This window comes from Argiope bruennichi, chromosome 6, assembly GCF_947563725.1.
Source record: "Argiope bruennichi chromosome 6, qqArgBrue1.1, whole genome shotgun sequence".
NCBI lineage: Eukaryota > Metazoa > Arthropoda > Arachnida > Araneae > Araneidae > Argiope > Argiope bruennichi.
The window spans coordinates 15,113,689-15,139,299 of record NC_079156.1 but is presented as its reverse complement, the minus strand read 5'-3'; the positions used below and the strand labels follow the sequence as shown (position 1 = coordinate 15,139,299).

At 32.1% G+C, this 25,611-nt stretch overlaps 1 protein-coding gene across 1 annotated transcript in view; it reads right to left on the bottom strand.

Moving 5' to 3' along the window:
• Nucleotides 1-25,611, bottom strand: part of LOC129972206 (T-box transcription factor TBX20-like) — an 86,940-nt gene that overhangs the window by 5,155 nt on the left and 56,174 nt on the right. The window contains exons 3-4 of the mRNA XM_056086242.1: nucleotides 11,436-11,727; nucleotides 7,862-8,029 (exon numbers count right to left, since the gene is read on the bottom strand). Of these exons, the coding sequence (XP_055942217.1) occupies nucleotides 7,862-8,029; nucleotides 11,436-11,727 (460 nt within the window). The remainder of the gene's footprint in view (nucleotides 1-7,861; nucleotides 8,030-11,435; nucleotides 11,728-25,611) is intronic.

Genomic DNA, 25,611 nt, shown 5'->3' with positions numbered 1-25,611 from the left:
AGTGTACATTTTTTAGCTGGACTTTTCGGCCGATCTTCTTTATTTCTTGAGTAATTTTTTGTGATTTTCTTATTTCGTCGCTAGGGGAGCTGTAACCTGTCTCATTAAATTCAACATAATCACTTTACTATAAGTACATGTTACTTCCCTAGGCTATAACAAGACGGCATTTTGCCTTTTAAGGGCTTCAAATGGCTTTACTAGTTGTGTGTTATATATAAACAATTTCCCATGCGAACATTGAAAATTTCTTTTACTTTTCTTTTTTTCTTTCTTTTTAGTTAGGTGCCTTAAAGCTTCTTTGCATCATAAAAATTTAAATTTATCTTTAAGATATAAAAGAGAAAGCCAAGGACCCTGTTATTGCAGCAATTAATAGGTTCCTTCAAAGAAGCGCCCCTTTCTCCTTTCCATTAATAAGAGTTCTAATTAGTGATGACGCTGCATTTGGAATTCCCCCGCCTTTTATCTTTGGATGAATGTTGATTCTTATCTATCTCTATTGCAACGATGCTTTTTTGGTTAAAAATGGTATAAGCATTCGAAGATTTTTAAAGAATGAAAGACGTGAAATAACGCTTACTACCAGAACATTTTCTGATAGAGATCTATATTTTCCTAAAAAAAAATACATAATTAATAATTTTAGCAAATCCACATGAAAACTAAACAAAAAAAATCACATCTGTTTGAGAAAATTTATCCATGAAAAGACATTTACTTTACACTAGAAACATATATATAATGAATCTTTGGTGAAACACAGTTTTGACCTATGGTCCTTTGATTCCCAGGGCAAACATACATCTGACCACCTATTATTATGATATAGTGTACATTTTTTAGCTGGACTTTTTTGTAATTTTCTTATTTTGTCCCTAGGGGAGCTGTAATCTCTTTTCTTAAAGACTTGTACTGTAGTGAATTAATTTTTTTTTTGTTGTCAATCTACTTTTTGAATATCCAGTTTTCTTTTTCTCTGAAGAATGTTTTTCTTAGCGTGGAAAGAGAGAATAATGAAATCGTGATTTATTTTGATTTATCCTTTGGTATTTCTGAACAAAACATAAGCGTTAAAATAATTCATCGGCATTTATAAAAGAATGTTACAAATAAAGCAGAATTAAACTATGTTGCGTTACGTCAACATCAATCCCAAATTTTGATATGACTTCTAATACTTAAACACAATAATGACTTCACATTTATATCAAACCCCAGGAGTTTTAATCAGTTAGTTAAATTCATCAAATTTTGCTTAAATTGTAAAATTCTTTTTTTTTAATCCTAAAAAGAGGGTTAGTTAAACTTTACCCAGTTACTTTGACTCACCCTTTTGTACTTCTGAACGAAACCAAAGATCTGGAAACGATGTATTCCATTAATTCAATTTATACCAATTCTCTCTAAGAGTGAAACGAGGGGCCTGGGCAAAGTCAAGGAGCGGCTGGAGACGACAAATCAGGTTCTTGGTGTTAAAAATAAAATTAGCTGCTTATGAAAAATTAAAAGGCTGGTGTGGAGGCACCCCCAAATGAGCGCTGAGCCGCGGTGATTTGTTGTGTTTTCTCCCATCCAAAGTAATCCACGCTTTCCTAAATCAGAAGTGATTTACGATACGAGCTGCATGAGTGGCTTACGACGCAACCACCTTTTGGGTGCTGCACTTGTCGAAGGCAGCCTCTTCCCAAAATTAACGGAACCTTATTCTATTAAGTGATTACGGAAAATGTTTTTATCTTCAAGACTTAATGAGATTGGCGAGAGGGGTATTAGGTGTTCTGTTGAGCTTGTTATGCTGAAATATCTTTTCAGTGTTTGCCAATGTACCAAACATCAGAAATGATTATTGTCTTAATTATTACATTTAGAATATTTAAGGCATTACTTGCAGTAAAGCTGTGGTTAATATTTAGAAACTTAGTATTTGTAATTTTCAGTTGTTTCGTTTATTCAAGCATAATGTTAGAAGAAAATTCGGAGCATTCTAAGATGCATTCTTTTACAATATTTTCTAAAAATAAGCATCTTCGGCAACAGCTGTCCTCCAACCAAATTAAATGTAATAATTAGTCATGTGAATCAACCTTAACGAACTACACTTTATCACAACAGCCAAAGAAAGTACTATTTTAAACTATACCTGTACATTAAATAACAAAGCATTCTGATTGGTAAATTAAACTTGTTAACTAGTCAACATAAGTCCAGTTGTTGAGGGCGATTACAGGCTCTTTGATTTTTTTCTAATTATTTTAAATATATAGAAGAACTGGATACACTTATTGACATTTGCCCCTTCAAAGCCTTACTTTGTGGCATATTTCGAAAATAGAAGTTGATGAGATATAGAAGACCATTGATGGTTTATCTAGGGGCCATGAACTTTATATAAAATAAAAATTGAAGAAATTGGAACAGTGGTTGGGCTAGGGACCTCGTACCGTCTTTTTACCCCATAAGGAATGTACACTGAAGGATAATTTTTGAATCATCTCTTGAAAATAGAATTATTTAGTAGTGGGCACATGCGATAAAGAATGAAATATCTAGACATCATGAGTTTCCATTAGAAACCAAAACTCACTAGCGAAATCGGACAATTGTTGGAGTTGACGAACTGGTTCTTTAATTTTACTTAAAATTTTAAATATTTAGACATATTTTTTTCAATTCCTACTATTAGTTCACACTCTCCCGATATATATTTATATATCTTGTTTAAATTTTCAATCGTTAATAAAATACTTTTTATTCATCCACTCAAGTTCAAATACATTTATTTAAACTTGTAGTGGATGACACTTGATGTTAATACAGTTTTTTTCAAATATTAATTAATTAATTAAATTTGTCCAGAAATTTCTATTTGGTTGCCAAAGTCTCCAAATCTGTCACCATGTCACCAAGTTTGTTGCCAAGCTCTATTTTGCCACTTAATATTGTAATTCTGTCATATGTATATACATATTTATATTAATTGTAATTATTTAATAAAAAGTAACTAAAATAAAAACAAAATTTTGTTGACCTAAGTAGGAATTGACTTAAATTTTTTTTATATATTACTTGTTTAGAAATAACGTCTTAAATATCATACACTAGTGCAAAAAAGCCATGAGAGCTCAATAGGAAATATTTGCATGCCGTTAATGTGATAATCAAAAAGAGTGATCCATCAATAAAACTTGCTTTGAGATGAAGTTAATTTATCTTAATTTTAATTACATTTAAGTCCGGTTTTTAAACTGCTCTACTAAAGTATTTTAAGATGAACTACATAATTTTGAATTGTAATTGGATGTCTAACACGGCATCTGAAGACGCATTCTTACTTTCCAGCTTTCATAAGGATGAGAGCATATTTTTTTTATCCTCTTATCAAAAAGTAGGAAAAATTAATAAACTTTTTAATATTTCATTTGTCTCTTTAAGTATAAAATTCACTCCTAATACACAAAATTCTGATATACATTAAAGAAATTTAATATGCTACTTTTACAGAATTTAATAGATTAAAAAATATATGAATAGGGATGCATAATTCACATAGATTCTTCCTTCATAACCTAACTAAGAGAATTCGTAGGAATATGTGTTGTTGTAGTACGTAGAAGCTTAATCGACGACTTCTTTACCGCTATTTGAGAGATGAGACATCTACAATCATATCCTTTAGTCTACACATAACGCAATTCTTCTAAGCTCTTGAAAACTGTTAGTGCTACATAAGAAAATCAGCTTTTGGGATCGCTTCCTTCTTCCAACATGTAGAGAAATTCTACAACAATACTACAAAGAGCAACATTGACAGGTACTTCATTTACCATCCTTATTTAATGCTAGAAAAATAAAAACGCTGAATGCCATGATAAATATGAATAATATAATTAAAAAAATTAAGGAAAGGGATTGGTTTTTGGTTTAACAATGGTGTGAGCTCGAGAGGTCAATTATTACGCCAACATTTTTTGAGTAACATGTGAAGGCAGGTTAATATAACATACACATTAATATAATAAACATAAAAATATGCATACATGTTTAAATTGATTAATTATTATTAACCCAAAAAGGACATGACAGTTAGCATTCAGTTAGATCAATGAAGTTATCAGCAAAATACTATGTTGACTGTCTTGTCGGCGGGATAATTGTGGATTAAATAATCGTGGCTGAATTTCATGTACAAAGAATTTTATCGCACTAAATATTTTACAGAAAAATAAATATTTATAGAACCGTTAGATATGTTATTGTTGCTGCTTATCTCCCTTGGATTGAACACCTAATTCAAACCAAGTCCAAGCGATCGGGGAGACAGGGGTGCAGTATTTTCTGAGGGTAAAGGCCCCTGAGCACCCGAGGGCAGAAGTCTGTCTTCTAGCTCATATAAAGATGACACTCACACACTCGCTTGCACAACCCTTTTTTACACGGGAGCTTTTTCACACATCTCACAGATAGAACACAAGGGGAAGAACAACCATGCCCGCACCAGGACTCGAACCCGGGACGCCCAGATCACGAGGAAGACGCGCTACCCCTAGTCCAGGAGCCGGCGATTTAACATCTAAAGTATTTCAAATTTGGATTGACCATCTGTCGATCTGCTCCTTCACAAGCGTGTAAACATAGTAACAGCGACTTAATCTGATAATTGATCTTATCATTAAAATAGTTTGGTATGGAATTTTAAGTTTTATTTGGTCGACAAATGAGAGTCCAAAATGCATATTCGGTTTTCTTCATTATTCTACGAAGCACTGAATCATGTAAGGGATTTTGAGAATTGGTGCTTCTTGAATTGATGTTTTTTTCTGCATTAGTTTCACGTGAATTTTATCTTCCAGCATATTTTTAAGCATTTCTTCTCTTTTTCTGTAACTTTTCTTTTATCTTCCACTTCCTTTGTTTAACTAATTACTACACTAATATGAGATGGCAATTTACCTCAAATACAGCACAGGGTAGCAACTTATTTCTTAACATATTAAGTTAAAAAGAAATTAGTTCTCAAATTTTACTCAACACAGTTTTTACAAATTTCAATCAATTTTAACCTCGATCGATAGTATTCGTTTTAAATCCCTCATGAAAAATCTGGTTAATATTCGAAAAGATATATAAATTAAGACCCGGATAATTTAATTAAATATTAACTCCCCACTTTGCCCCCTTCTAGTATTCTATGCTTGATTATTAGATTTATTCCATTGTTAACTTAGTAATAATCATTGGTTATATTTCAGTTGTTATTGGATGCAGAATGTTTCAACAATCACTCTTATTATTGTTGTTAGCAAAAATATTACTGTTTAATGTTAAACAAAGACACAAAATACAAACAATATAATAGCTAAAACAATGAATCCACCTTCTGCTGCTCTGTTAAGAATCATTTCTCTTTTTGCAACTGATCGTTGTGTGACTTTTTTTTTGCTGAGCTATGCTTGGTGCGTTTTGTGTACATTTCAATGGGGCTACGGCCATCATTGGATGGATCGTCTTTTGGACGATCTTGGAACTGTTGAAATATTACATGTTCCCTCACTTACCCTCAATCGGAGATCTGTTTTTCGATCCCGATTTGGATCAGGATGTTTATACATCACCTGATCCACCTGCGACTAGAGCGGAATCCGTCCCAGTGGTTCGCTCATACATGGTATTTAGGATTTGCCAGGCTTTAGAACTTCCTGCGAAACTGGCTCCATCTGCTACCCAGAAGTCAGATATCACTGTTGTAGAATCCTATATGGTCTACAAGCTGTGTTCTGCTTTGGGTTTGCCTGCACGGATGGCTCCTGTCGGAGTGCCAGTGGTAGAATCTTTCGAGATCTACCAGTTCTGCTTAGCCTTGGATATTCCAGTGAGATACCGGTCGCAGAAGGACGCAGTTTAACATCAAAACTGTCGTCGGCTGCCCGATGCAGTTTTCAGATCAGAACTGTCTTCGGTTGCAGCGATGGAGGGTGGGTGGGCGGGGAACGAAAGTAGCCCACCTCCACGTGGTGTTCCCTGGGCAACGGTGCAGTTCTTTGGAACTGCATCGGCTAAGAGGCTACTCAAGTATGAAACAAATAATGACCTTTTTGTTTAGTTTGACAAAACTACACATCTACTTTTTGATTTTGCGTTTTAATGCCCCAAAATTTCATTACAAACATCAAATTTAGAACACGCAGAACGTGTATTTATGGTAACAACAACTGCAATGTTTTTTAGATATACGTAAGAATTATTATTTTTTATCTTAAAAAAATATAAAGGAATTTGAAATATATATTTGATAAAGAATTGCTGTAGAACTCATACATACAGAAAATCAGTAGCGCTGATAATCATAAATCTGATGGAGGAATCTTATAATGACTTGAATATGAAACATTATAATGACAAAAATTTACAAATTCATAACATAATTCATCGCCATACATTTTTAGCCGGTTATGACAAAGTAGATTAAAGACCTTATGGTCGGAGCCGGCTTTCTCTTCAAAGGGGCTTGGGTGCAAGAAGTCATTTGGGGCCTTAATTTTTTGTAAAGCAAAAACAAACAAACAAACAAAAAATAATCTGAACATATATTATTAATGCATATTTATTTAATGCGTGATTTTTTTTTTTTTTTTTTTTTTTTTGCTAATACATCAATTACTTCAAAAAAAAATTAAAATTTTTTGCAATTTATTTTTCGATGCTTAATACAAGTGCATTTAAGCGTTCTGAACACATGTTTGACCGAAGGTAATTCTTTATTAATTTTAATCTGCAGAAAGAGCGTTCAGCACCTGTTGTAGTAACTGGCAACGTAAAAAAAACTTTTAATGCAGTTAGTACATTTAGAAATAACTCATTATCATTATTATTTAGCACGCACTGCAATATGACTTGTGTGTTATTTACATCTCTTTCATTTCAAATCAAATCCCGTAACAAACAAATTTCTTGGATTAGGTTTTCATCTACATCTGTGTAATAAAACTTTACAAAGTTTTTGGAACACTCTCTAATTTATATTTTTCTAAAGTTGTTATATCAGTGATTAATTTGAAATCAGAAATACTATTTAGTATACTTTTAAACACATCTTCTATTTGTACGATAACAGTACCGATTACAATGTTAAAAAAATAACATCTAAATTCCTCTACCACGTTTTTTTTTTTTTTTTTTTTTTTTTTTTTTTTTTTTTTTATATAACTTCGGAAAATAATCTTTTCTTTTTTCGAATTCAGGGAAAGGAAAATGTTTTTCAGGAAAATGTTCAAATTATGTGCTACCACTAATAGCTTTGAAAATGTGTTAAATTTTCTTCTTAAATTTTGGATTTCAGTTTTTATTTTATTGACTAAATTGAAAACCGAGTCAAGAACAATTGTTTCTGCTTGAAATAGTTTATTGATAGTGTTAATTTTTTAAAATATTGCAAACAATAGAATTAAAGATAAAATAAATGTTATTTCTTGTACCTAATAACAGACAGGGTGAAGAGCAACCATGCCAGAACCAGGACTCGAACTTGGGATGCCCAGATTACAGGGAAGACGCACTACCCATAGGCCAGGACGTCACCACAATTTAACCGCGTTCCAATGATCTCTGGCTTTACGGATATGGTCATAGATCTTCTAACTGACCCATTGTTAGACCAACCCCTCCTATGGACGCGATCCAGAGTTTCCCGCAAATTGTTGATAAACTGAACAGACACCAAAGAATCCCGGAAAACCGCAAGAGAGGGGAAAGAGGGGAAAGTGTGCTCGTCTGGAGACAAGCACAGGTCGTTGGAAAGGGGCTTTAGATTTATAGAACCACAGAACAATTCTCTAAGTAAATATTTAAATCATGTACTAACCAGTTGGTTCTGATAGGCAGTGACTGCCGTGAACACTGTTTCTGGAAAGATGTAAGTCCTGAACCTTTCTTGATCTAGATCCGAAATGATAGGCGATCCGTGGCTGTCTTGACGCAAAAGTACCAGATGAATGCGAGGCTGGTACTTATGCATGGAGTTGAGCACAATCTATGGCAGAAAAGAGAGTTTTTTTTTTTTTAATGTGTATGCATCATTATTTGCAAGCAATAAGGACACTATATAAAGAAAACTATTTCTTTGATTTCGATTAAACTCAGAGAATTAGAAGGATGCATTGTAGTATTGCATAAACTTTACCCTATCAAAGCTAAACCTTACACTAAGCATCTTCTGTTTATTTGATCATACTAAGGTAAGTGAAAATGAATGTTATTTAACTTATTTTGAATATTACATATGGAAGGCGTTTGAAAGATTCAGACTTTTTCCTTATGCGAGTGACCCCTTTTCCATACAATGACGAGTCTGATTCGTGCATCGGATTACTGAATTTTAAATTTTAAAACTGTAACTAAGCTCAAATATAATCCAAAATACGAAAATCACTTAGAAATGCTTTAATAACTGAAATGCTTTTTGTATCATTTAAGGATTAACAATAAATGTCCCAAATAATATGTATCATCTAATTAGAAAGTTAAGTAAATTCGTATGTCAAAGGGTTAACGTTTCATGTCCTTTCAGAAACCATGCTAATTAAACTTATTGATTTTTGATTGATATTGTGTATATCTGAAATACAGTTATTTCTATATTTCCTCATTAAATTATATTTGATGCAGCTTATGAAATTTTAAATCTAAAATAAGAATAATAATTGTATGTAAAGAACAGAGTATAGCTAGGAAGCTGATTCTAGCTTTCTGTCTTCAAAGGATTTAACAAGTTGCTTTAAATCAAGTATTAGCTGATTGAGTTATCATGATATCTTTGGAAATATACTATACGATCGGTTTTCAACAAAACCGTGATTCATACAAAAGTGGATAAAAAGAAAAACATAGTACGAATTCGTAATTGATTTCTTTATTTGAAACAAATTTACTCTGAAACTACAATTATTCGAATTTTATCTGGCAATAACGAAAAATTTTCTAGAAGAAAGTGTTCGCCATTGTCATTAATAAAATGGCATCATCTATATAGGCGAAAGCATTCCGGGCTTTGGAATATACCAAAACATTTTAATCAATCGTCGCTCAAAGAGATCTTCACTCTACATTTGGTGAAAAACCACCACCACATCGTTACAACATCGGACGGTGAGTAAAGCAGTTTCAGAACATAGAAAGCTTATGTTTAAAAAAAAAACCCAACAACTTACCGCTAAAACTGAAATGGTTCAAAAAAATTCTTAAAACGTTCTCGCGAAGTTCCAAAAAATCAACACGTTGTTCGAGTGTACCTCAAACAACAATGTGGCGTATGTTAACTGATATGTTCAATTTTTTAACATGGGATATTCTATCACGAGTAGATATCTGCCGGGTTACCGGACGTGGACACATAGCACAGCTGTAGAAACTTGGATAACTGTAATTTCATAGTAAATTTGATTTATCAAAATAAATTAATTATGGCGTTCATAGGTAGACTTTATTTTTGTCCCATTCAATTCCCACCTTTTATAGCGAAATATAACAGAATCTTTCATGCCTTTATATCTGTATATGGCAAAACAATTGAATTAAAGCTGAATCCCCCCTCTATGTACCGACCGTCAGCGTAATTTTTTTTTTTTTTTGTTATTTCGCACGTAGGTCTCGCCTAACTCTTCCTTGCAGGTTAGTACACCGGAAAAGTGCAGGAATGTAATAATTCTGACATCGCTGACGAGTAATTGTTGTAAATTTCGTGAAATAAATCTAAATAATGAAACTTCTGTATTTTTCAAAACTTCTTTTCTTTCCTTAACTAAAGAAATTTGCCACACACTCTCTGTTGTTATTTGTTACTAGCAACCTAGTCATGCAGTAAAAAAAAAAAACCTTACTTGTGGCAATTGTTTCTTAAAAAAAACTCGAAACGCTAATATTCGCAGATATAACGGACATAGAAAATAGTTTGCTAATTAAGACAAAATATTAACTTTATTTATGTTTAATTTAATTTTCACCGTTTTTTAACGAAAGTTGATCATTATAATATAATGCGAAATTGTAGAACAACAATAATTGAAAATTTTTTGGATCCACGAATTTGGGCAGATTGAAAAGTACTTGTATACATTTTTCAGTGGTATTGTTTTTTGACAAGTGCTAAAAAATCCACTTAATGCTTAAAAATCGACTGAAATATTTTCCTGGTATTTCTGTCTGTGTAATATGTGCATAAATAAAATCAAAAAAATATCCACTTAAATTTTTAAAAAAATTAAAATATTTTCCCAAATTTTTTCCTATCTTATTTAAACTATCCCCGTTTGAGGATTCATTGTATATGTCCTTTTAATACTTATAATTTTATTAGTTAAAATGTTCCTCTCGGATAAATATCCTTTTACTGAAATGAGAAAGCTGATGTGACAACTTTTTTAATATCTCCTCCTCTTAACGACATTCGATAACAACTACAGTTGATTGTTTTGAAAGAAAAATCCAATAACTTAAATCAATAAAATTGATATTATGTATTTTTAACACATCAAAGCACAATTCGAATTGAATATTTTCCAAGTTGAAAGAAAATGATAAAAGTAAGCACTCTGTTAAACGAATATTTTCTATAAATGTTTTTTTTTTTTTTTGAAAAATTAAAAAAAAAAAATTATTGGGAACTGACTGGTACTCCGCTCTTTGCTGTCTCAGAAGAAATAATTTTAGAAATATCGTTTAAAATAGCTATCTTGTTTAATTAGGAATGATAGAAAGAAAAATATTCATTTTCTTGTCGACAATGAATACATTCAATCATATTGAATGATATATAAAACAGAAGTATAAATAATATTTATTCTTTTTTTTTTTTACTTTATTATTAAAGTTTACTTTAGGGTAGATACTATTTTTTGTTTTTTCGTCTTCAGCAAAAGCACAATTTTTGGCTGCCCGACTCGTGAGCATCCAACATACAATTGGCCATGAGAAAAACGCGGATTATCTAAGTTCAAAACAATAAATTGGCAAAGTTTTATCGGCATCGAAACGGTAGGGCAGCGCATAAAATACGAACAAACAAACATTCATTTTTATATATTAGATTTGATCGAATTCTAGTTTTTCCAGGGTTTAAATCTTGCCAGAAATTTTCAAAACTCAAATGTTATAATGAAGTGAGGTCATCAAAATGTTGTACTTATAATATCTTAACATTTTAATGGTAGCACGTCTACGTAGTCAAACATCACCAGAACCAGCAATTTTTTTTTTGAAAAATTTATTAGAAAAAATTAAGGTGCAATAATCCTTTTTACTGATATTAAATATTAGCCATAATAGTTTTTAATATACTTTAGGAAACAGCATATTTCTCTTAACATTGTTTCTATTGCTTAAGAGAAAAAATATATATATAGATTAATACGTTCTTTCATCCATGATGTTCCAATACTCACGTGCCCTTGTTTGTCCATCTCATTGTTGGTCAGCTTTACTTTCTCGAAGGAGACCACCTGTTTGCGAAGCTGATCTGCGGTGAAGGGGCAGTCCGGGTGAGTATAGAGTCTGGCAGGAGACGGTGGGTCTGCCTTCCCAGCGACTAACCACGATGATCTGTGGTACGCGTACCGGTACCTCTTCTGGTCCACAGGCACGATGTCAAGAAGAACGGCGTATTTGGCGGAGAGTGCGCTTGGGCTGCAGAATTCCAGACCGGTGAACGATATCCTTAGAGTTGGAAACATGCGCCTGAAATAGTAAACCACTTTAATAATAAAAGTTTATAATTAAAAACTTCAAGTCTCAAACATTCACCTTCTATTAGCCGTTTCAAATGCTTAATAACGATAAAAGACTGCGTTTTTAGTAGGTGCGGGTACACTTTGGAAAGAACCGCAGCCGTAAAATTAAATATTTTTTGCAAAGAAAAATTTCGAATAGTGGACGCGAGCACCTACAAGATATACGAGTGCATATATTTATAAAATTGAAATTTCAATTGAAAATTAAGTGACATTTAAGTATTTTTTCGAAGATAATTCAGGAAAATAGAATAGAAACGATTTTTACTTCATCTTAAAATTCAAAAATTATGTTTTCAGTTATTTTAATTTTGTTTCAATGCCATTTTCATTAAATTTTAATAGTTAAGAACATTTTTAGTATAATTTAGAATTAAATTGTGCGTTTCTGTCATGAAAATCAAGCCTTTTTCATTATTTCTAGGAATATTTAACCACTTAATTTAATTTTAGAGCTATTTCACTAAATTTTAAGGATGAAATATATTTTTAGTATAATTTAAAATTTCATTATTCATTACTAAAATGAAATTCAAACCATTTCATAATTTTTAGATTATTTTACCATGTGTTTACAATATTCATGAATAGTATTGAACTCAAAAATTTTATAGCTATTCGAATTCCATATATTTACTGTTTAAGTTTTACTTGCCTTTTTGAAATTTGTTTTATAATATAAAATATATAAGTTGCGATGAAATTTTTAAAAAAGTGTAGGAATAGGTGAAAACCTGAATGACAATCAAGTTGGTATTGAAAATAAATTGGTAGTTGGAATTGAAAGTTGATACTGAAAATAATTTGAATATCAAATTAGCTTTAGAATCGTATTTTTGGATATAATTTTGAGTCACAATAAAAAATATTGTATCAAAAAATCATAAAACAAATAAGTTGAAAACGACAGTTTTGATTAGTTTACAAGTTTTTTTTTATCGGTGTCAGTAGAGATTGTTTTTTTTTATATTGATATTTAGACTAAATTATTTTGTTGTGATATTTTAAATCGCATTCATATTTGGAAATATAGAAAGGAACTGTAAATAGAACATTATTCTATTAAAAAAAATCTTATTAAATAAACGAGAAAATCATATGTTAATAAATGGGAATGATTCCCTCGAAAATGCCCCCCCCCTCCCATATTCAATAATAAGAGGTGTTATCTCAGAGAAAGCCTGGCATGGATTTGGCGCAAAGTAGTTAAGAAATATTATTCTTTGGCATGAATAACATTTTTACTGAATTTACTGTGTAATTCTTGGGGATTTTTCAAAGATTAATCTCTGGTATGCGGTTAATAAAATGGTTCTTCCCAAATGATTTGAAAGAAAAAAAGAAAAAAAAAACTGACAAAACTACATTTGTAATCAGGAATTGTTATACCAAATTTCATATATTAAAGTCTTTGAATTTTTGAAATACAACGTTTACATGTTTTTGAAAGTATACAGACCGACAGACGGCCAACCCATCTTTGGATTTGATTCGAATTTTTATAGGTGTCTACATTATAGATGTTACGACTGTGTATAAAATTTTATTACTGTAGGTCTCTTTATTTTGTAATGTTAATTCACATTCGAAAAACTGGACAGACAGACTTCTTTTGAACTGAGTTTGCTTCAAATTTTGTAGAAATCTCCAAATTTGGTGTAAAGACCGAACCGATAGAAATCAAATTTGACGCAGAAGTATAATACAAAATATCACATAATAACATGATACATTTGTCATATTAAAATCATCATGTTTTGGGGTTATAGCGTTTACATGCTCTGAAAGTACAGGCCTACAGATGGTCAACCCTCTGTTGGATTTTGCTCAAAACTTGAGTCTATACTATAAATGTTAAGTCTGTGTACCGAATTGTAACCGAATCTCTTTGTTTTGTAGTTATTGCGTTATGTTATATTCGAACTGCCGGATAGACTTCCTCCGCAGGGAGTTTGCTCATTATTTGATAGAAATCTACAAATTTGGTATAATGACCATATACCAAATTTCATACACCTAACTCAAAACGTTTTTGAGTTATTTCTGTCACAGCCAGACATATTTCCAAAAATATGTTTCTCCAACTGAGGGAGGTCTAAAAGTGGAGATGTATCAAACTCTGTAGTTTGAATTTTTTGGCGATTAAAATAATTTTTCTATATTTCGTATACCAGAAAGTAAAAATGGATGAAAACGATCCTTAGCCCTGTTCCTTCCCCTCTATTCTTTTAGCAATTTAGCGGTTCATAGCTATCCATTAGCCAAAATATGGGCAATATGTAAACAAATCATAAAAACCTTCATATTCCTCCAGAAAAAAAAAAAAAAAAAAAAAAAAGCGGCCTCCCGACTGTTTTTCGCTTGAGATAAAAAAGGGCTCAACGTGCTTCTATTGCCCCCTACATTAACAAAATGAAAGGAGTAAGAAGAAATTTCTGCTCGCAGTTTTTGCTTCTGAATGTGTTTTCTACTCAAGACCGCATTTCTCGGATCAGCATCTGTGCTATCGCAAGAGCGGAAGGCGCGAACGAAAAATGATCCTTATTTCTTCATTCGCCTTATCTGCTATCTAGAGCACCTTCTTCACCAGTTTTTGGAATATTTTCTGCCGCGCCGGAAATCATGAGATTCTTTTCGGTCAGATCGTGGAGCTGGCAGCGATAGGGAATAAGAGTCGGCTCTCGGTTTCCGGAGACGAGTGAACTAAGACTCTTTTTCAGGTTTCGGTGTGAATGGTTCACCACTCAACCAGTATTCTCTTGCATCATATCAGCATGGAATTCTTTATTCTCGTATGCAAAGTATAAAGAAAGTATTGTATTCGTCAGAAAAATTCGAATTCAAGATTTTGGCGAATCTTCATATCTCCCTGAGTTGGAGAAAAGCATTTTTGGCATTTTCTGTCTGTCTGTGATAAGGATAACTCAAAAACGTTTTGAGCTAGACATATGAAATTTAGTACATAGCCTTTCCACCGAATTTCTAGTTGCCTATCAAATTCTGACCTAATTCCATTCAGAGGAAGTGCGTCTGTCCAGTTATTCGAATATAAGTTAACACGACAGTCACAAAATAAAAGAGCTAGATTGATACAATTCTATAAACAGATATACCCAGAGGCCATATACCAATTTTAAGGTTACGGTTAATATACCAAGTAAACACCTACGGAAGTTTTAACCAAATCCAAAAATGTTGGTCGTCTGTCGGTCTGTACTTTCAGAATGATATAAATATAATAACGCAAAAGCGCAATGATTTGAATACAATATCAAACTTTGTATGTGATTTTGAGACTACAAATGTAGTTCCATGCCAACTTTTTCGGTTTCAATCGGTTGGAAAAAATGTGAGTAAAACAGAAATTCGATTTTCGGAAACGATTAACTGCATAGTAAGCATTAACCTCTAAACACTCACCAAGGATCACACAACAAATTCAATAAAAATGCTAAATTCACGCCAAAGGTTAATATTTGGCAACTTTTGTACGCCAGTGCCATGAATGGTGCCATAGATTCTTTAAGAAAACACCTTTATTAGAGAAAATGTGAGAAAGTTTTGGGGAAACTACTCCCTTTTGTTATATTTATAATTATTAGGCATTTATTAATATATATTTATTTCTTTCTGATTAATAATATACTTTTAAAATGCTGTATATATTAAAAAATATTACATGTCTTTTTGATATTCATTCCAACACATATTTAAAATTTATAATGTTGTAAGAAATTTTCCATTTAGTTTTATTGCTTCTTAATTGCTGCTCATTTTAGATGGTGCCTATATTATTGATTTTTTGGTGCTTGGCGGTTTTAAAAGGGACCAAAAAGCGCCAAGAAAAAATTTCGCTCATTTCACGATTTCAATCGTTGAACTATATAGTATCGTTCCAATAACAGAGAGCCCTCTCATTATATAACAAAATAATGAAGAAATTAGTGGTTTATCATATAACTTGCTACAGGAGACAAATATGCAATAATGTAAGACACAAATATACATCGTACATGCCATCGGAATAGGAATATTATGCAACCGTAGAAGTTTTTATAACTAAACCAGAATTATCTTCATTAGTTAGAATGGCAATTATAATATAAAAAGGGGATGGAGAAACATACACACAGAGATAAAATCCAAAAAGAATGTGATAAGAAAGACTAGAAATGACCGGTTCGTGAAAATTCATCGAGAAAGAATGGTCTTTATCCAAATCTGTATATACAGGGTGTTGCAGAATTCGACCGATAAATTCAGAGAAGTGATCGTAGGCCTCAAGAGATTAAAAAATCACCATACAACAAAGGGTTCTAAACGATGTTTAGTAGATTAAAATCTCAAAAATATAGGGTGTCCAAAAATTGCTGGAAACTGTAAAAAATTAATTAAAAAAAATAACAAATGATGTTTCTACAATGAATTTATTTTAAGTGAAGATACATTCTTAAAAGTGTTTTTTCATTTAGATAACATGACGATTTAATGATCCAGGGGGTCGTAAATTCCTGGAAACTTTTCGGGCACCTTATAGTTTTGCGATTTTCATGTACTCAACGTCGTTTGGGACCCTATTTTTTGTGGTGATTTTTTTAATCTCTTGATGCCTGCTATCCCCTCTCTGAATTTTTCTGATGCATTCGGCATCACCCTGTATAAAACATTAATGTACAGAAATCGCTCTTATTTCCTATCGTCGAATGGTAACAATCAAATATAAACAAACCTTTGTACGATTTTCAGACTGCTTTGTTGACACTGCTACATTGAATCGGGCTTCTCTCTTAATTAAACAATTGAGCTGTAAAATGCTCTGGAGAGTTCGACGTGTCATCAAAAAGTCCATTTAGTCAGAGGAAATAAGATATCAATGAAATCAAGAAATACGCTTCAAATTGAAAACTTAATTGAGCTAAAAAAAAAAAAGACTTAAGATGATGGTAATAGTTGACTCGGTAGATGGGTAACAGTTGACTTGCCTATGGATTGATATTCATACCTTGAAAAACAATTATTTTACAAAATTTGTGTTAATATCATTTTAAGATTAAAAAAAACCCAGCCCTTTTTAATGAAATCTATTTCATTTCCGGATAATTTTTTTCATAACTATAATAATATTGTTTAATTTAATCTTATAGACAATGTTGTATGTTATTTTAGGAACAGGAATTGAAATTCATCTATAAAAACATTCAATCGCATACTTTTGCCAATCATTAGCTCCTTCGTAGGACTTTTAATTCCGTTTTTATTTCGTAATCTATATAGTTTTTAATTTGCAGAAAATTGATTTAATTGAACTCGTGTCCTTCTGTCATATAATACAAGAAGGTGAATAAAAAAAATGCATTCCATTGTAATCATTTGCATACTAAAAAGTTAATAATCTAGGCGAACAACGTTAATAACCAGGCCGAAAGAAGATTCATTTCGGGAAAAGTAATCCATTGTCATCGTTCCCCTCCCCCAAAATTTAAGTGAAGCTACTACCTGCTGCTTCTTATGTAACTGACCTCGGATATCCATTTTTCATGTACAATGGATTCTCGAATTAAACTACCTGGTCTTTTTTACTTTTTCTACTTGAGTATAAATTATTTCCTTTGTCCAGTAACATGAGGACTAGCCACAGCTGGAGTCCGACACGCCCGAAGACACACGGGAGCATCTAAATTACCGAGAACCGCGACAGCACATGAGGGAGCTAAATTTGAATCAACACCAGCTACGTTAAACCCTTTCCGTAGGAACCACTTCCCGTAATCCGTAGGGGGAGTCTCCTCATACCTCACCGAGCGGCGAGAATCAACCACTGGAAACTTCTCCTCCTATCTGAGGTGCCTCATCCGAAGGGATAGAGTGAAAAGGTAAAAAATAATTTTATTTGTTGTTTATATCTATTAGTGCTATGGAGACGTAGTTGAATGTGTATAACTAAAAAAAAATATTCTTCCCACGACATTTTTGTATAATTTACACTTGTATTGAGTTTTCCGCATCTTAGTATAGTAAAAAAATGTGAATATAACTTTTGGCGAGTTTGTATTTGATACAGGTTTTTCTTTTTAATGACAAAAATCGTCAAAAAATTCGAACAAGTGATTTTGACGAATCCTCACGTTTCTAATCTCCCTGAATTCGAAAAATACATTTTTGGTATTATATCTGTCTATCTGTGACAAAGATAATTCAAAAACGCATTGAGCAAGATGGATGAGATACGGTCTTTTTTTATACGGTATTTAGTATACGGTCTTTGCATCAAATTGGTAAATTTTTGTCAGATTTTGAGAGGAAGTTAGAGGAAATCTGTCTGTCCAGCTGTTTGAATATAAATCAACACAATAATAATAAAACAAAGATAATTACTCAGATTTAATATATATAGTGTAGAATGTCTATCAAATTTCGAGCCAAATCCTACAAGGGGTTAACCATTTAACGGTCTGTATTTTCAAAATAAAATATCCTCTCGGCAATTCAAAAACGCAATGATTTAAATATACCAAATTTGTTATGTGATCTTCTGACTAAAACTATAATTCTGTGTCAAATTTTTATTTCAATCGTTCCGAGAAAAGAAAAGGCGTTTAAAATACAATTTTGAGTTTTTAGATACTATTACTGAACTGCCAAGGATTAATGACCAAAACACTCGCCAACATTGTGATAGGATCACACGATAGATTCAGTGAAAATGCCAAATTCATGCCAAAGGTTAATATTTCGTAGCTGTTGCACCCTAATGCTAGGCGACGTGTATAACGTATAAGTCCAGCGCATATAGCCAAATAAGGCCATAATCATTTGCGGAGGGCGAGGAATAACACTTTTATTACAGAAAATGCGAATAAGTTTTTGTCAAAACACTCACATTAGTTGAAAGGAGGTCTAACAGAACGCAATCGGCCCAAATTAAGTGGCCGAATTTTCTATAACTTTTATGCTTTTGGTAAGGGAAAGTAAAATAGTAGGAAATCTAAGGAGATTAATAATGCTGTTTGCTTTTATTGATCTACTAGATTTGGAAATATATAAAATTAGACTGTCACCAATTTATTGTTACACTCTAAATAATAAATGAAATAGGATTGTAATTCTGTAAATTTATAGAAATAACAGTGACTCTTTCAAATTCATTATATTATGAATATTGACATCATGATTTCATTGATTAATAACGAAATAATAAAATTAAGAATCAATAATATGATAAATTCCATCTTATATAGCACTTCTGCACATCACGTCAGTTTTGGAATATTCGAAAAAAGTGACCATGACGCAGAGTACTGTTGATTGTATGTAATGCAAGATGAAATTTAACATGCAACTCTGACATCACATGAAATAGACACACCATCCTAAGATTGTTTTCCTAAGATTTTTGTTTTTTTTTCAGAGAACTTTTGGTTGAAAATATTTATATACTTCAAAAATAAATATAAAGTATATAATATCTTTTCAGTAATAAATATTTTATCACTTCCAAAACCGCTGGTTTAAAAAAATGATTTGAGATATCATTTTCCAGGTTTATCTAATCAAGCCTTTTCTTGCTATTTTACATATCTTCAAGAATCTTCAAAAACCTTAGGCACACCATTATCTTTCTACCATGAGGTTCTTCTTATAAACCAAGCGAATGGTAGTTGTCCAAAGGTTTTTGTTAAAATACACTCCAATTCGAACATTTGGAATCATTTGATTTTGAAAAGTTCACTCAGCCTGTAACCCACTTCAGACCACTGCAGACTGTTTTCCTCAAAATTAATTTAAAAAATTTCGCTTCTTGTAAATGATAGTTAAAATGATTGGAGTTAACTGTATTCTAGATGTATTGGGATATTTTGCCTTCGTAGATATTTGCAGAAAAACGAAATGAATGTTTTACAAAACTTAGATTAGGTCCATTCTCACACACAATGCTGACACATGGGCAATGACTGGGAAAGATAAAGAGACTGTTCCACTATTTGGAAGAGGAATTTTAAGAAGAATATTTGGTGGAGGTAAATGTGATGATTACTGAAGAAAAAAAAAACCAACAGGTAGATTTACTGATTATATTTAGAGTCAGATAATATTAACCTTCCGTCGGGGGCAATTCATCTAAGAGATTAATGTACTCAATTAATGCAACTTTTGAATGTATGTTAAAAAAACATATTAAAAAGAACTTTTCACTTACATTTGAGTATATTTAGGCTTTTAGATAACATTTTAATTTTTCTTTGCTGTTTTTATTGATAAATTTGAACAAATCACGAAATTGTTCCAAAACACTTTTTTCGTGACTTCATCTCACAGATTAGTTGCGCCCAATGGAAGGTTAAATTTATTGCTATGCAGATGATTAATTGAAAGGGGCATTTAATAAAATTGGATGACAATCGAGCCACTAAAAGGATCTTTTTAGCTAAACCATTTGGCACTAAAAAAAAAAAAAAAAACGAGGGACACCAAAATTTAGGTGGACTGGCTGCCTAGAAAAAGATTTGGAAACTCTTAAGGAGACGAACTGGGAAACTCTTATCAAGAATAAGACAGCATGAAATGAAATTCTGAGGAAGTTCAGGGCCAGTTTAACTTTGTCCAGACATTTTCCAAAAATGTATTTTCGAATTCTGGAAGATCTAAAACGTAGATATTTGTCAAAATCTCGAGTTCGAACTGTTTGGCGATTACAGTACTTTTTCTAAATTTCGTATACGAGAAAATAAAAATCATTGATGTCCTGTTCTTCCTTTTTACTTGACCAGTCACTATATTTAAAGTCATTGTTGAGATATTAAAATAAAAAAAAGATATTATTCTAATTTCCGAAAAAAAAAATTTGTGGTCAATAATTCTTTTCGAGACCCTATTAGTAATTTTATATATAACTTCTTTAATACCCTGACAGCTTACAAAAATAGTTTACATTTCATAAATCACTTTTTTTTCTTGCAACCAAATCCTCATGCCTAACTCTTTTCGATATGCTCGCTTCTCATTCTTATCTTATTATCAGAGAGTAATTGTCACACAGTTAATTTTCAATTGCTAGCAAACAACACACACACACACACACACACACACACACACACACACACGAGCGCGCTCACGCATTAGTTTGCATGCAATATATATGCATGCAACTCCTGCACCTCTTCCCTTAGAAAGAGACTTAAAATCATCAATTATTTGAAAAAAAGTGTAAATAAATCAAAAATGAAAGTAACTTCGTGAAATGATTTAATGAAAAACACCAAGTAATTTTTCATATTAATTTTATAATAATATGTAGAATTCCGGTGTTATGCTCTTTTGTGCTGTATGAGAGATAATAATTTAATTTTAGATCGTTTGAAACGGGAAAAACTTTCGTATCAATTCTTTTGAAATAATTTTCCCCGTTGTTAAGCTATTTTGCTTGGAAATAAATTTGTATAGATGATTATAGGCATTCGAATAATTCGATTCTCTGAATTATTTAAAACTGGGACAGATTTTTTAAAAAATTCCAGAACAGTCTTCCGAATTTTCGAAATACGTTTGTGATTGTCCGAGTTCCAAATTTAAAAAAAAATTGTTATTACTGAAAATCATAAATTATTTTGTACAATGTGAATAACTTTGGCATCATAGAATATTCATTTAAGACGATTTTAGGTTAAAATGAATCTTAAAGTTTAAAGAAGACTTTGTACGGAAACATTATGAAATAGAATCTTGGTTAAGCTTTTTAATATTACTTTAAATTTTAGTGAATGAGGTACAAGTTGAAATTTAAATCATATACATTTAAAATGTAACTTTAGTTTAGTACATCTTGAATGAAATGAATTGCACTAACTAATTTCTAATCCTGATTCGTTGTTTGGATGAAATGAAGAATTTTATTCAGCAGAGGATTAGTTGTTTTATACTTTACGACAATTTAATTGCTTTAATTAATTTAAATATTTAGTACTTAAATATTTAAGCACTTTTAAAATAAAATTGCTTGTCATCTTAATTTACTTTTATAATCCAGTTAAAAAAAACTCGAAAAAGAAATTTACTTAACGAAGAAATAAAAAAAAAAGTTTTTAAATACAAAATTTATCGAAAGAGGAAAATTTGGTTTCGAAGAGTGATTTGTGATTTATCATCGATTTCTTGAGACCTTATTAAACACAAGAACGTATGAAATCTTAATTAAATGATATCTAGACAAATTTCCATACATCAACACGCATTTGATATATTGCATGTGCTTCATTTATTTGGGAATTAATACTCACTTACAGATAATTTATTTCAATTCAATTATCCCTCCTTCCAAGCTTGCAATAACTTCTTTCGCAAATTCAGTTTCTTCGTAATAATTTAATTTGATCCCCTTCAGAAAAAAAAAAAATCTTAAATTTATTTCGCGTAAAAACAAGAACGAATCAGGAATCCACCAAGGGAAAATCCATTTGTTCAAGCATTGGACTTATACCAATTGTACCTTCCCTTGTTCCACAGCAAAAAACATCTTTAAATATGAACCGAGAGCGTGGATAGGGGGTTGTGGGTGATCCTGTTAAAAGTGCTCTAGCGATACCATAATTTCTCACCCCGTCGTGGCAACATCTGCAGAACTTCAGCAACACCTCCCCCACCCATCCTGGCCCTGTAAAAGAACCCCCTTTAACACAAGCATCTCCGTGCGAGTCGTCCATGCGTGTAACATTACGCGCAAAGGTAGCAGCTAAAAGGATAGCGCGGAGAGTGATTTTACATAAAGAAGAGAAGAGGGGGTCCGCAACGGGAGGGGGCACGTGCCCTCTTTTCCTAAGTTGCTGATCGGCCCTAATGCAGTTACCCCCTCTGGAGTGTCAGCTTTGGCCAACATTAAGTATGTAGACATAAGCCGGCGGATGCAAATTGAAGTTTTGCGAGGAACTACTTTACTTCGCGCTCCCATATTTTCCATCATACTCATCATTGGGCGGAGGGGTGCGAGGCGGCATTTGTTTTCTTTCGGAAGATGCCTTGTTCTCTCTCTCCCACTCTTTAATTATATGAGAGTAGGGGTTTTGCCTTCGTGCTATGACGTTCTTTAATGTGGCCGCACTATGCAAGGCGTGCACCAGAGGTTGCCGCTCCATTTCTCGCCAAATGCAGGTTTTGGCGAACTTTTTTAATGCCTCTTATGTGGAATCGTGAGAAACAGCAAACACGAACGTTTAAAAGGCGATTAACAAAATAAACTATGCTAGCAAAAATTTGAAATTTAAATTGTCTTTCAGTCAATAAATAGATATGGAGACATCATCTGATATCAGCGAATCTTAAACTGTGAGTTTCGATCCATCCGAGATCAATTATATAAATATAAGCCACTGTGATTTTCAATATGCCAAATGCCGAAACGATATATGAATATCAGCAAAAGATCGGGTGTTGCTATTCCTGTAAAATAGACTACATTACTAAAGACCCATGCATCAGTTCCAATCATAATTGAGCGCAAGATCTTCCAGTGAGATTACAACCAACTAGATCCTATTATTGCACAGCAACTTGACAATAAATTCATTTATTTAATGTCATGATCTGTTTATATATTTATTTAAGTAATATGACCGAGATTATTCAGCTAAATTAGATCAATATTCCTCTTTTTAAAGCTATTCTGCTATTTTTACAGACGGTTTGGATCCAAACTTCGTCATTTTGAGTCAAATAGTTCATGACAATGTTTTGAGGTACCTGGGTCCTCTTCTAGTTTTCCCACCAATGGATAGACGATCTATTCTGGAGGATTTAATGTGTATCGAGCTCACACATAGTGCGTCAGTAAATTATCCATAAGCTTATTGCTCCTAATTTGCAAATATTAAAATTAGGCAAAGCAAATCGTATAATTTACAACGTTTCATTTTTAATTATATGCAAATTGTATTTGAATGAGAGTCCATCTTTATATCACTGGATCTGTTAACTGTTCTTAAGAAGACATATATCATAAGAATTTGATCAAAAGATTTTCGAAGCATGAATCTAAAATTATATACTTTTCTATAAAAATTATATATTCTTATATGAATACATAAAATTATATGCCATTATTTATGAAATAGAGATTAAGATGTGGAAAAACTTAAAAGAAAAATCAATTAATATTAACAAAAGCTTATTTTGTCATTCTTATCAGTAAATAAACTTTTGATACATGCATTTAGAGTTCACTTTTTTATTTTTGACATATAAAGTGTGATTTCTGAAGATCGTATAATTCTTCATGTCAATATATTGTTTTTTTATATATTGTTCAAAAATTTAAAAAAAAAAACTATTGAATAGCTTACTAAACTCCAATAGCTGAAATGTGAAAATATTTCATCAGTATAGCTTTTTAGAGCAGCTAAAAATGATAACTAAATGATTTTCTTGAAAAACTTCTTAATCATTCATAACTTTTAAAAAAAATTAACTTTTCTTTTTATGATGAAATTTTTTCTAAATGTAAATGTAGTCAGTTGCTAATTCGTGAATTAGAATATTGACTTTTACGGTTTCAAATTTCTAACTCCATTTTAAAGATGGCATTACATCAAATCCAATGACAGCATTTAATCCGTTTATAAATTCCTTATTTCCTCCTTTTCACTGATTTAAATTTTTATTTAATCTTATTTTCATAACTTTTGAAAAATTTTCTTTTTATAATTTTTACTTTCTAAAATAAGTATTTTATAAAATTTCCTGCAATTGTAAAACATTTGCACATCTCCCGATCCTTTAACTTACCAACTTATCTAATAACCTCTTAGTTAGGTGATGCATCCTATTTGGGATGTTTATTGCTATTTCAATCCTTGTAATAATATAAAGGGCACTTAAATTTTTAAAGAATTGACAAGTGATTTTTGCGTTTTAAATTACTTAATACTTTTCTGTAATTTCAGTACTGAATATATGTGAAACACGCTTCGGACACACCTTTGTAAGAGAAGTAATTAAGCATGACAATAGTTCATTCGCCGGCGTCCTGGCATAGGGGTAGCGCGTGTTCCCCGTGATCTGGACGTCCTGGGCTTGAGTCCCGGTTCGGACGTGGTTGTTTTTCATCTGTTCTATCTGTGAGATGTGTGAATGTGCCCCCCTGTAAAAAGGGACTGTGCAAGCGAATGTGAGGCTTGATTAGCTAAACGTACTCTTGGCCCCAGTTGGTGCTACTAAAAAACAAGAGACGCACCCTCGGCTTAAAATCGCTGATTTCGTCAGCGAGCTTGTCCATGGCAAGTGTCATTAGAAACATCAACAACATAGTTCATTCAAATGCTCGGGAATCTAATCTGTTTGTTAAATCGATTATTCGCTTTCCTCCTCTCTTTTTGTATCATAATTATTTTAAGAGGAAAATATTAATTAACATTATTAATTTTTAATTATCAGAACTAATATGATATCCAAAGATCCGCATAATTTTCTGTTTCATAACAGACATATTCTGACTTTGCCACATCTTCCACATAAATTTTAAGAGTTGATGGTGGTAAAAGAAGTTGAAGTTGTTATGGTATTGCTGTGTTCTATTTTGTCAATTTAAAAATTGAGAAGTAAATATTTATCTGACTTCAGCAAAATGAATCATACCATGCAAATGTAAGTCCACACAAGACAATAGCTTGTTACGAACGATTGGGACTTTGTTCGATTCGGATGTAAAATACCGACAATCAGAGGAACACTTTTTCACATATAAGTTCGATATTTGACATTGGAAGATCTTGGGTGATCTTAGATCACATGGTGTTACAAAACTTCTATTTTCCACTATTGTTCGTAGGGTCAAATAGCGTCAATT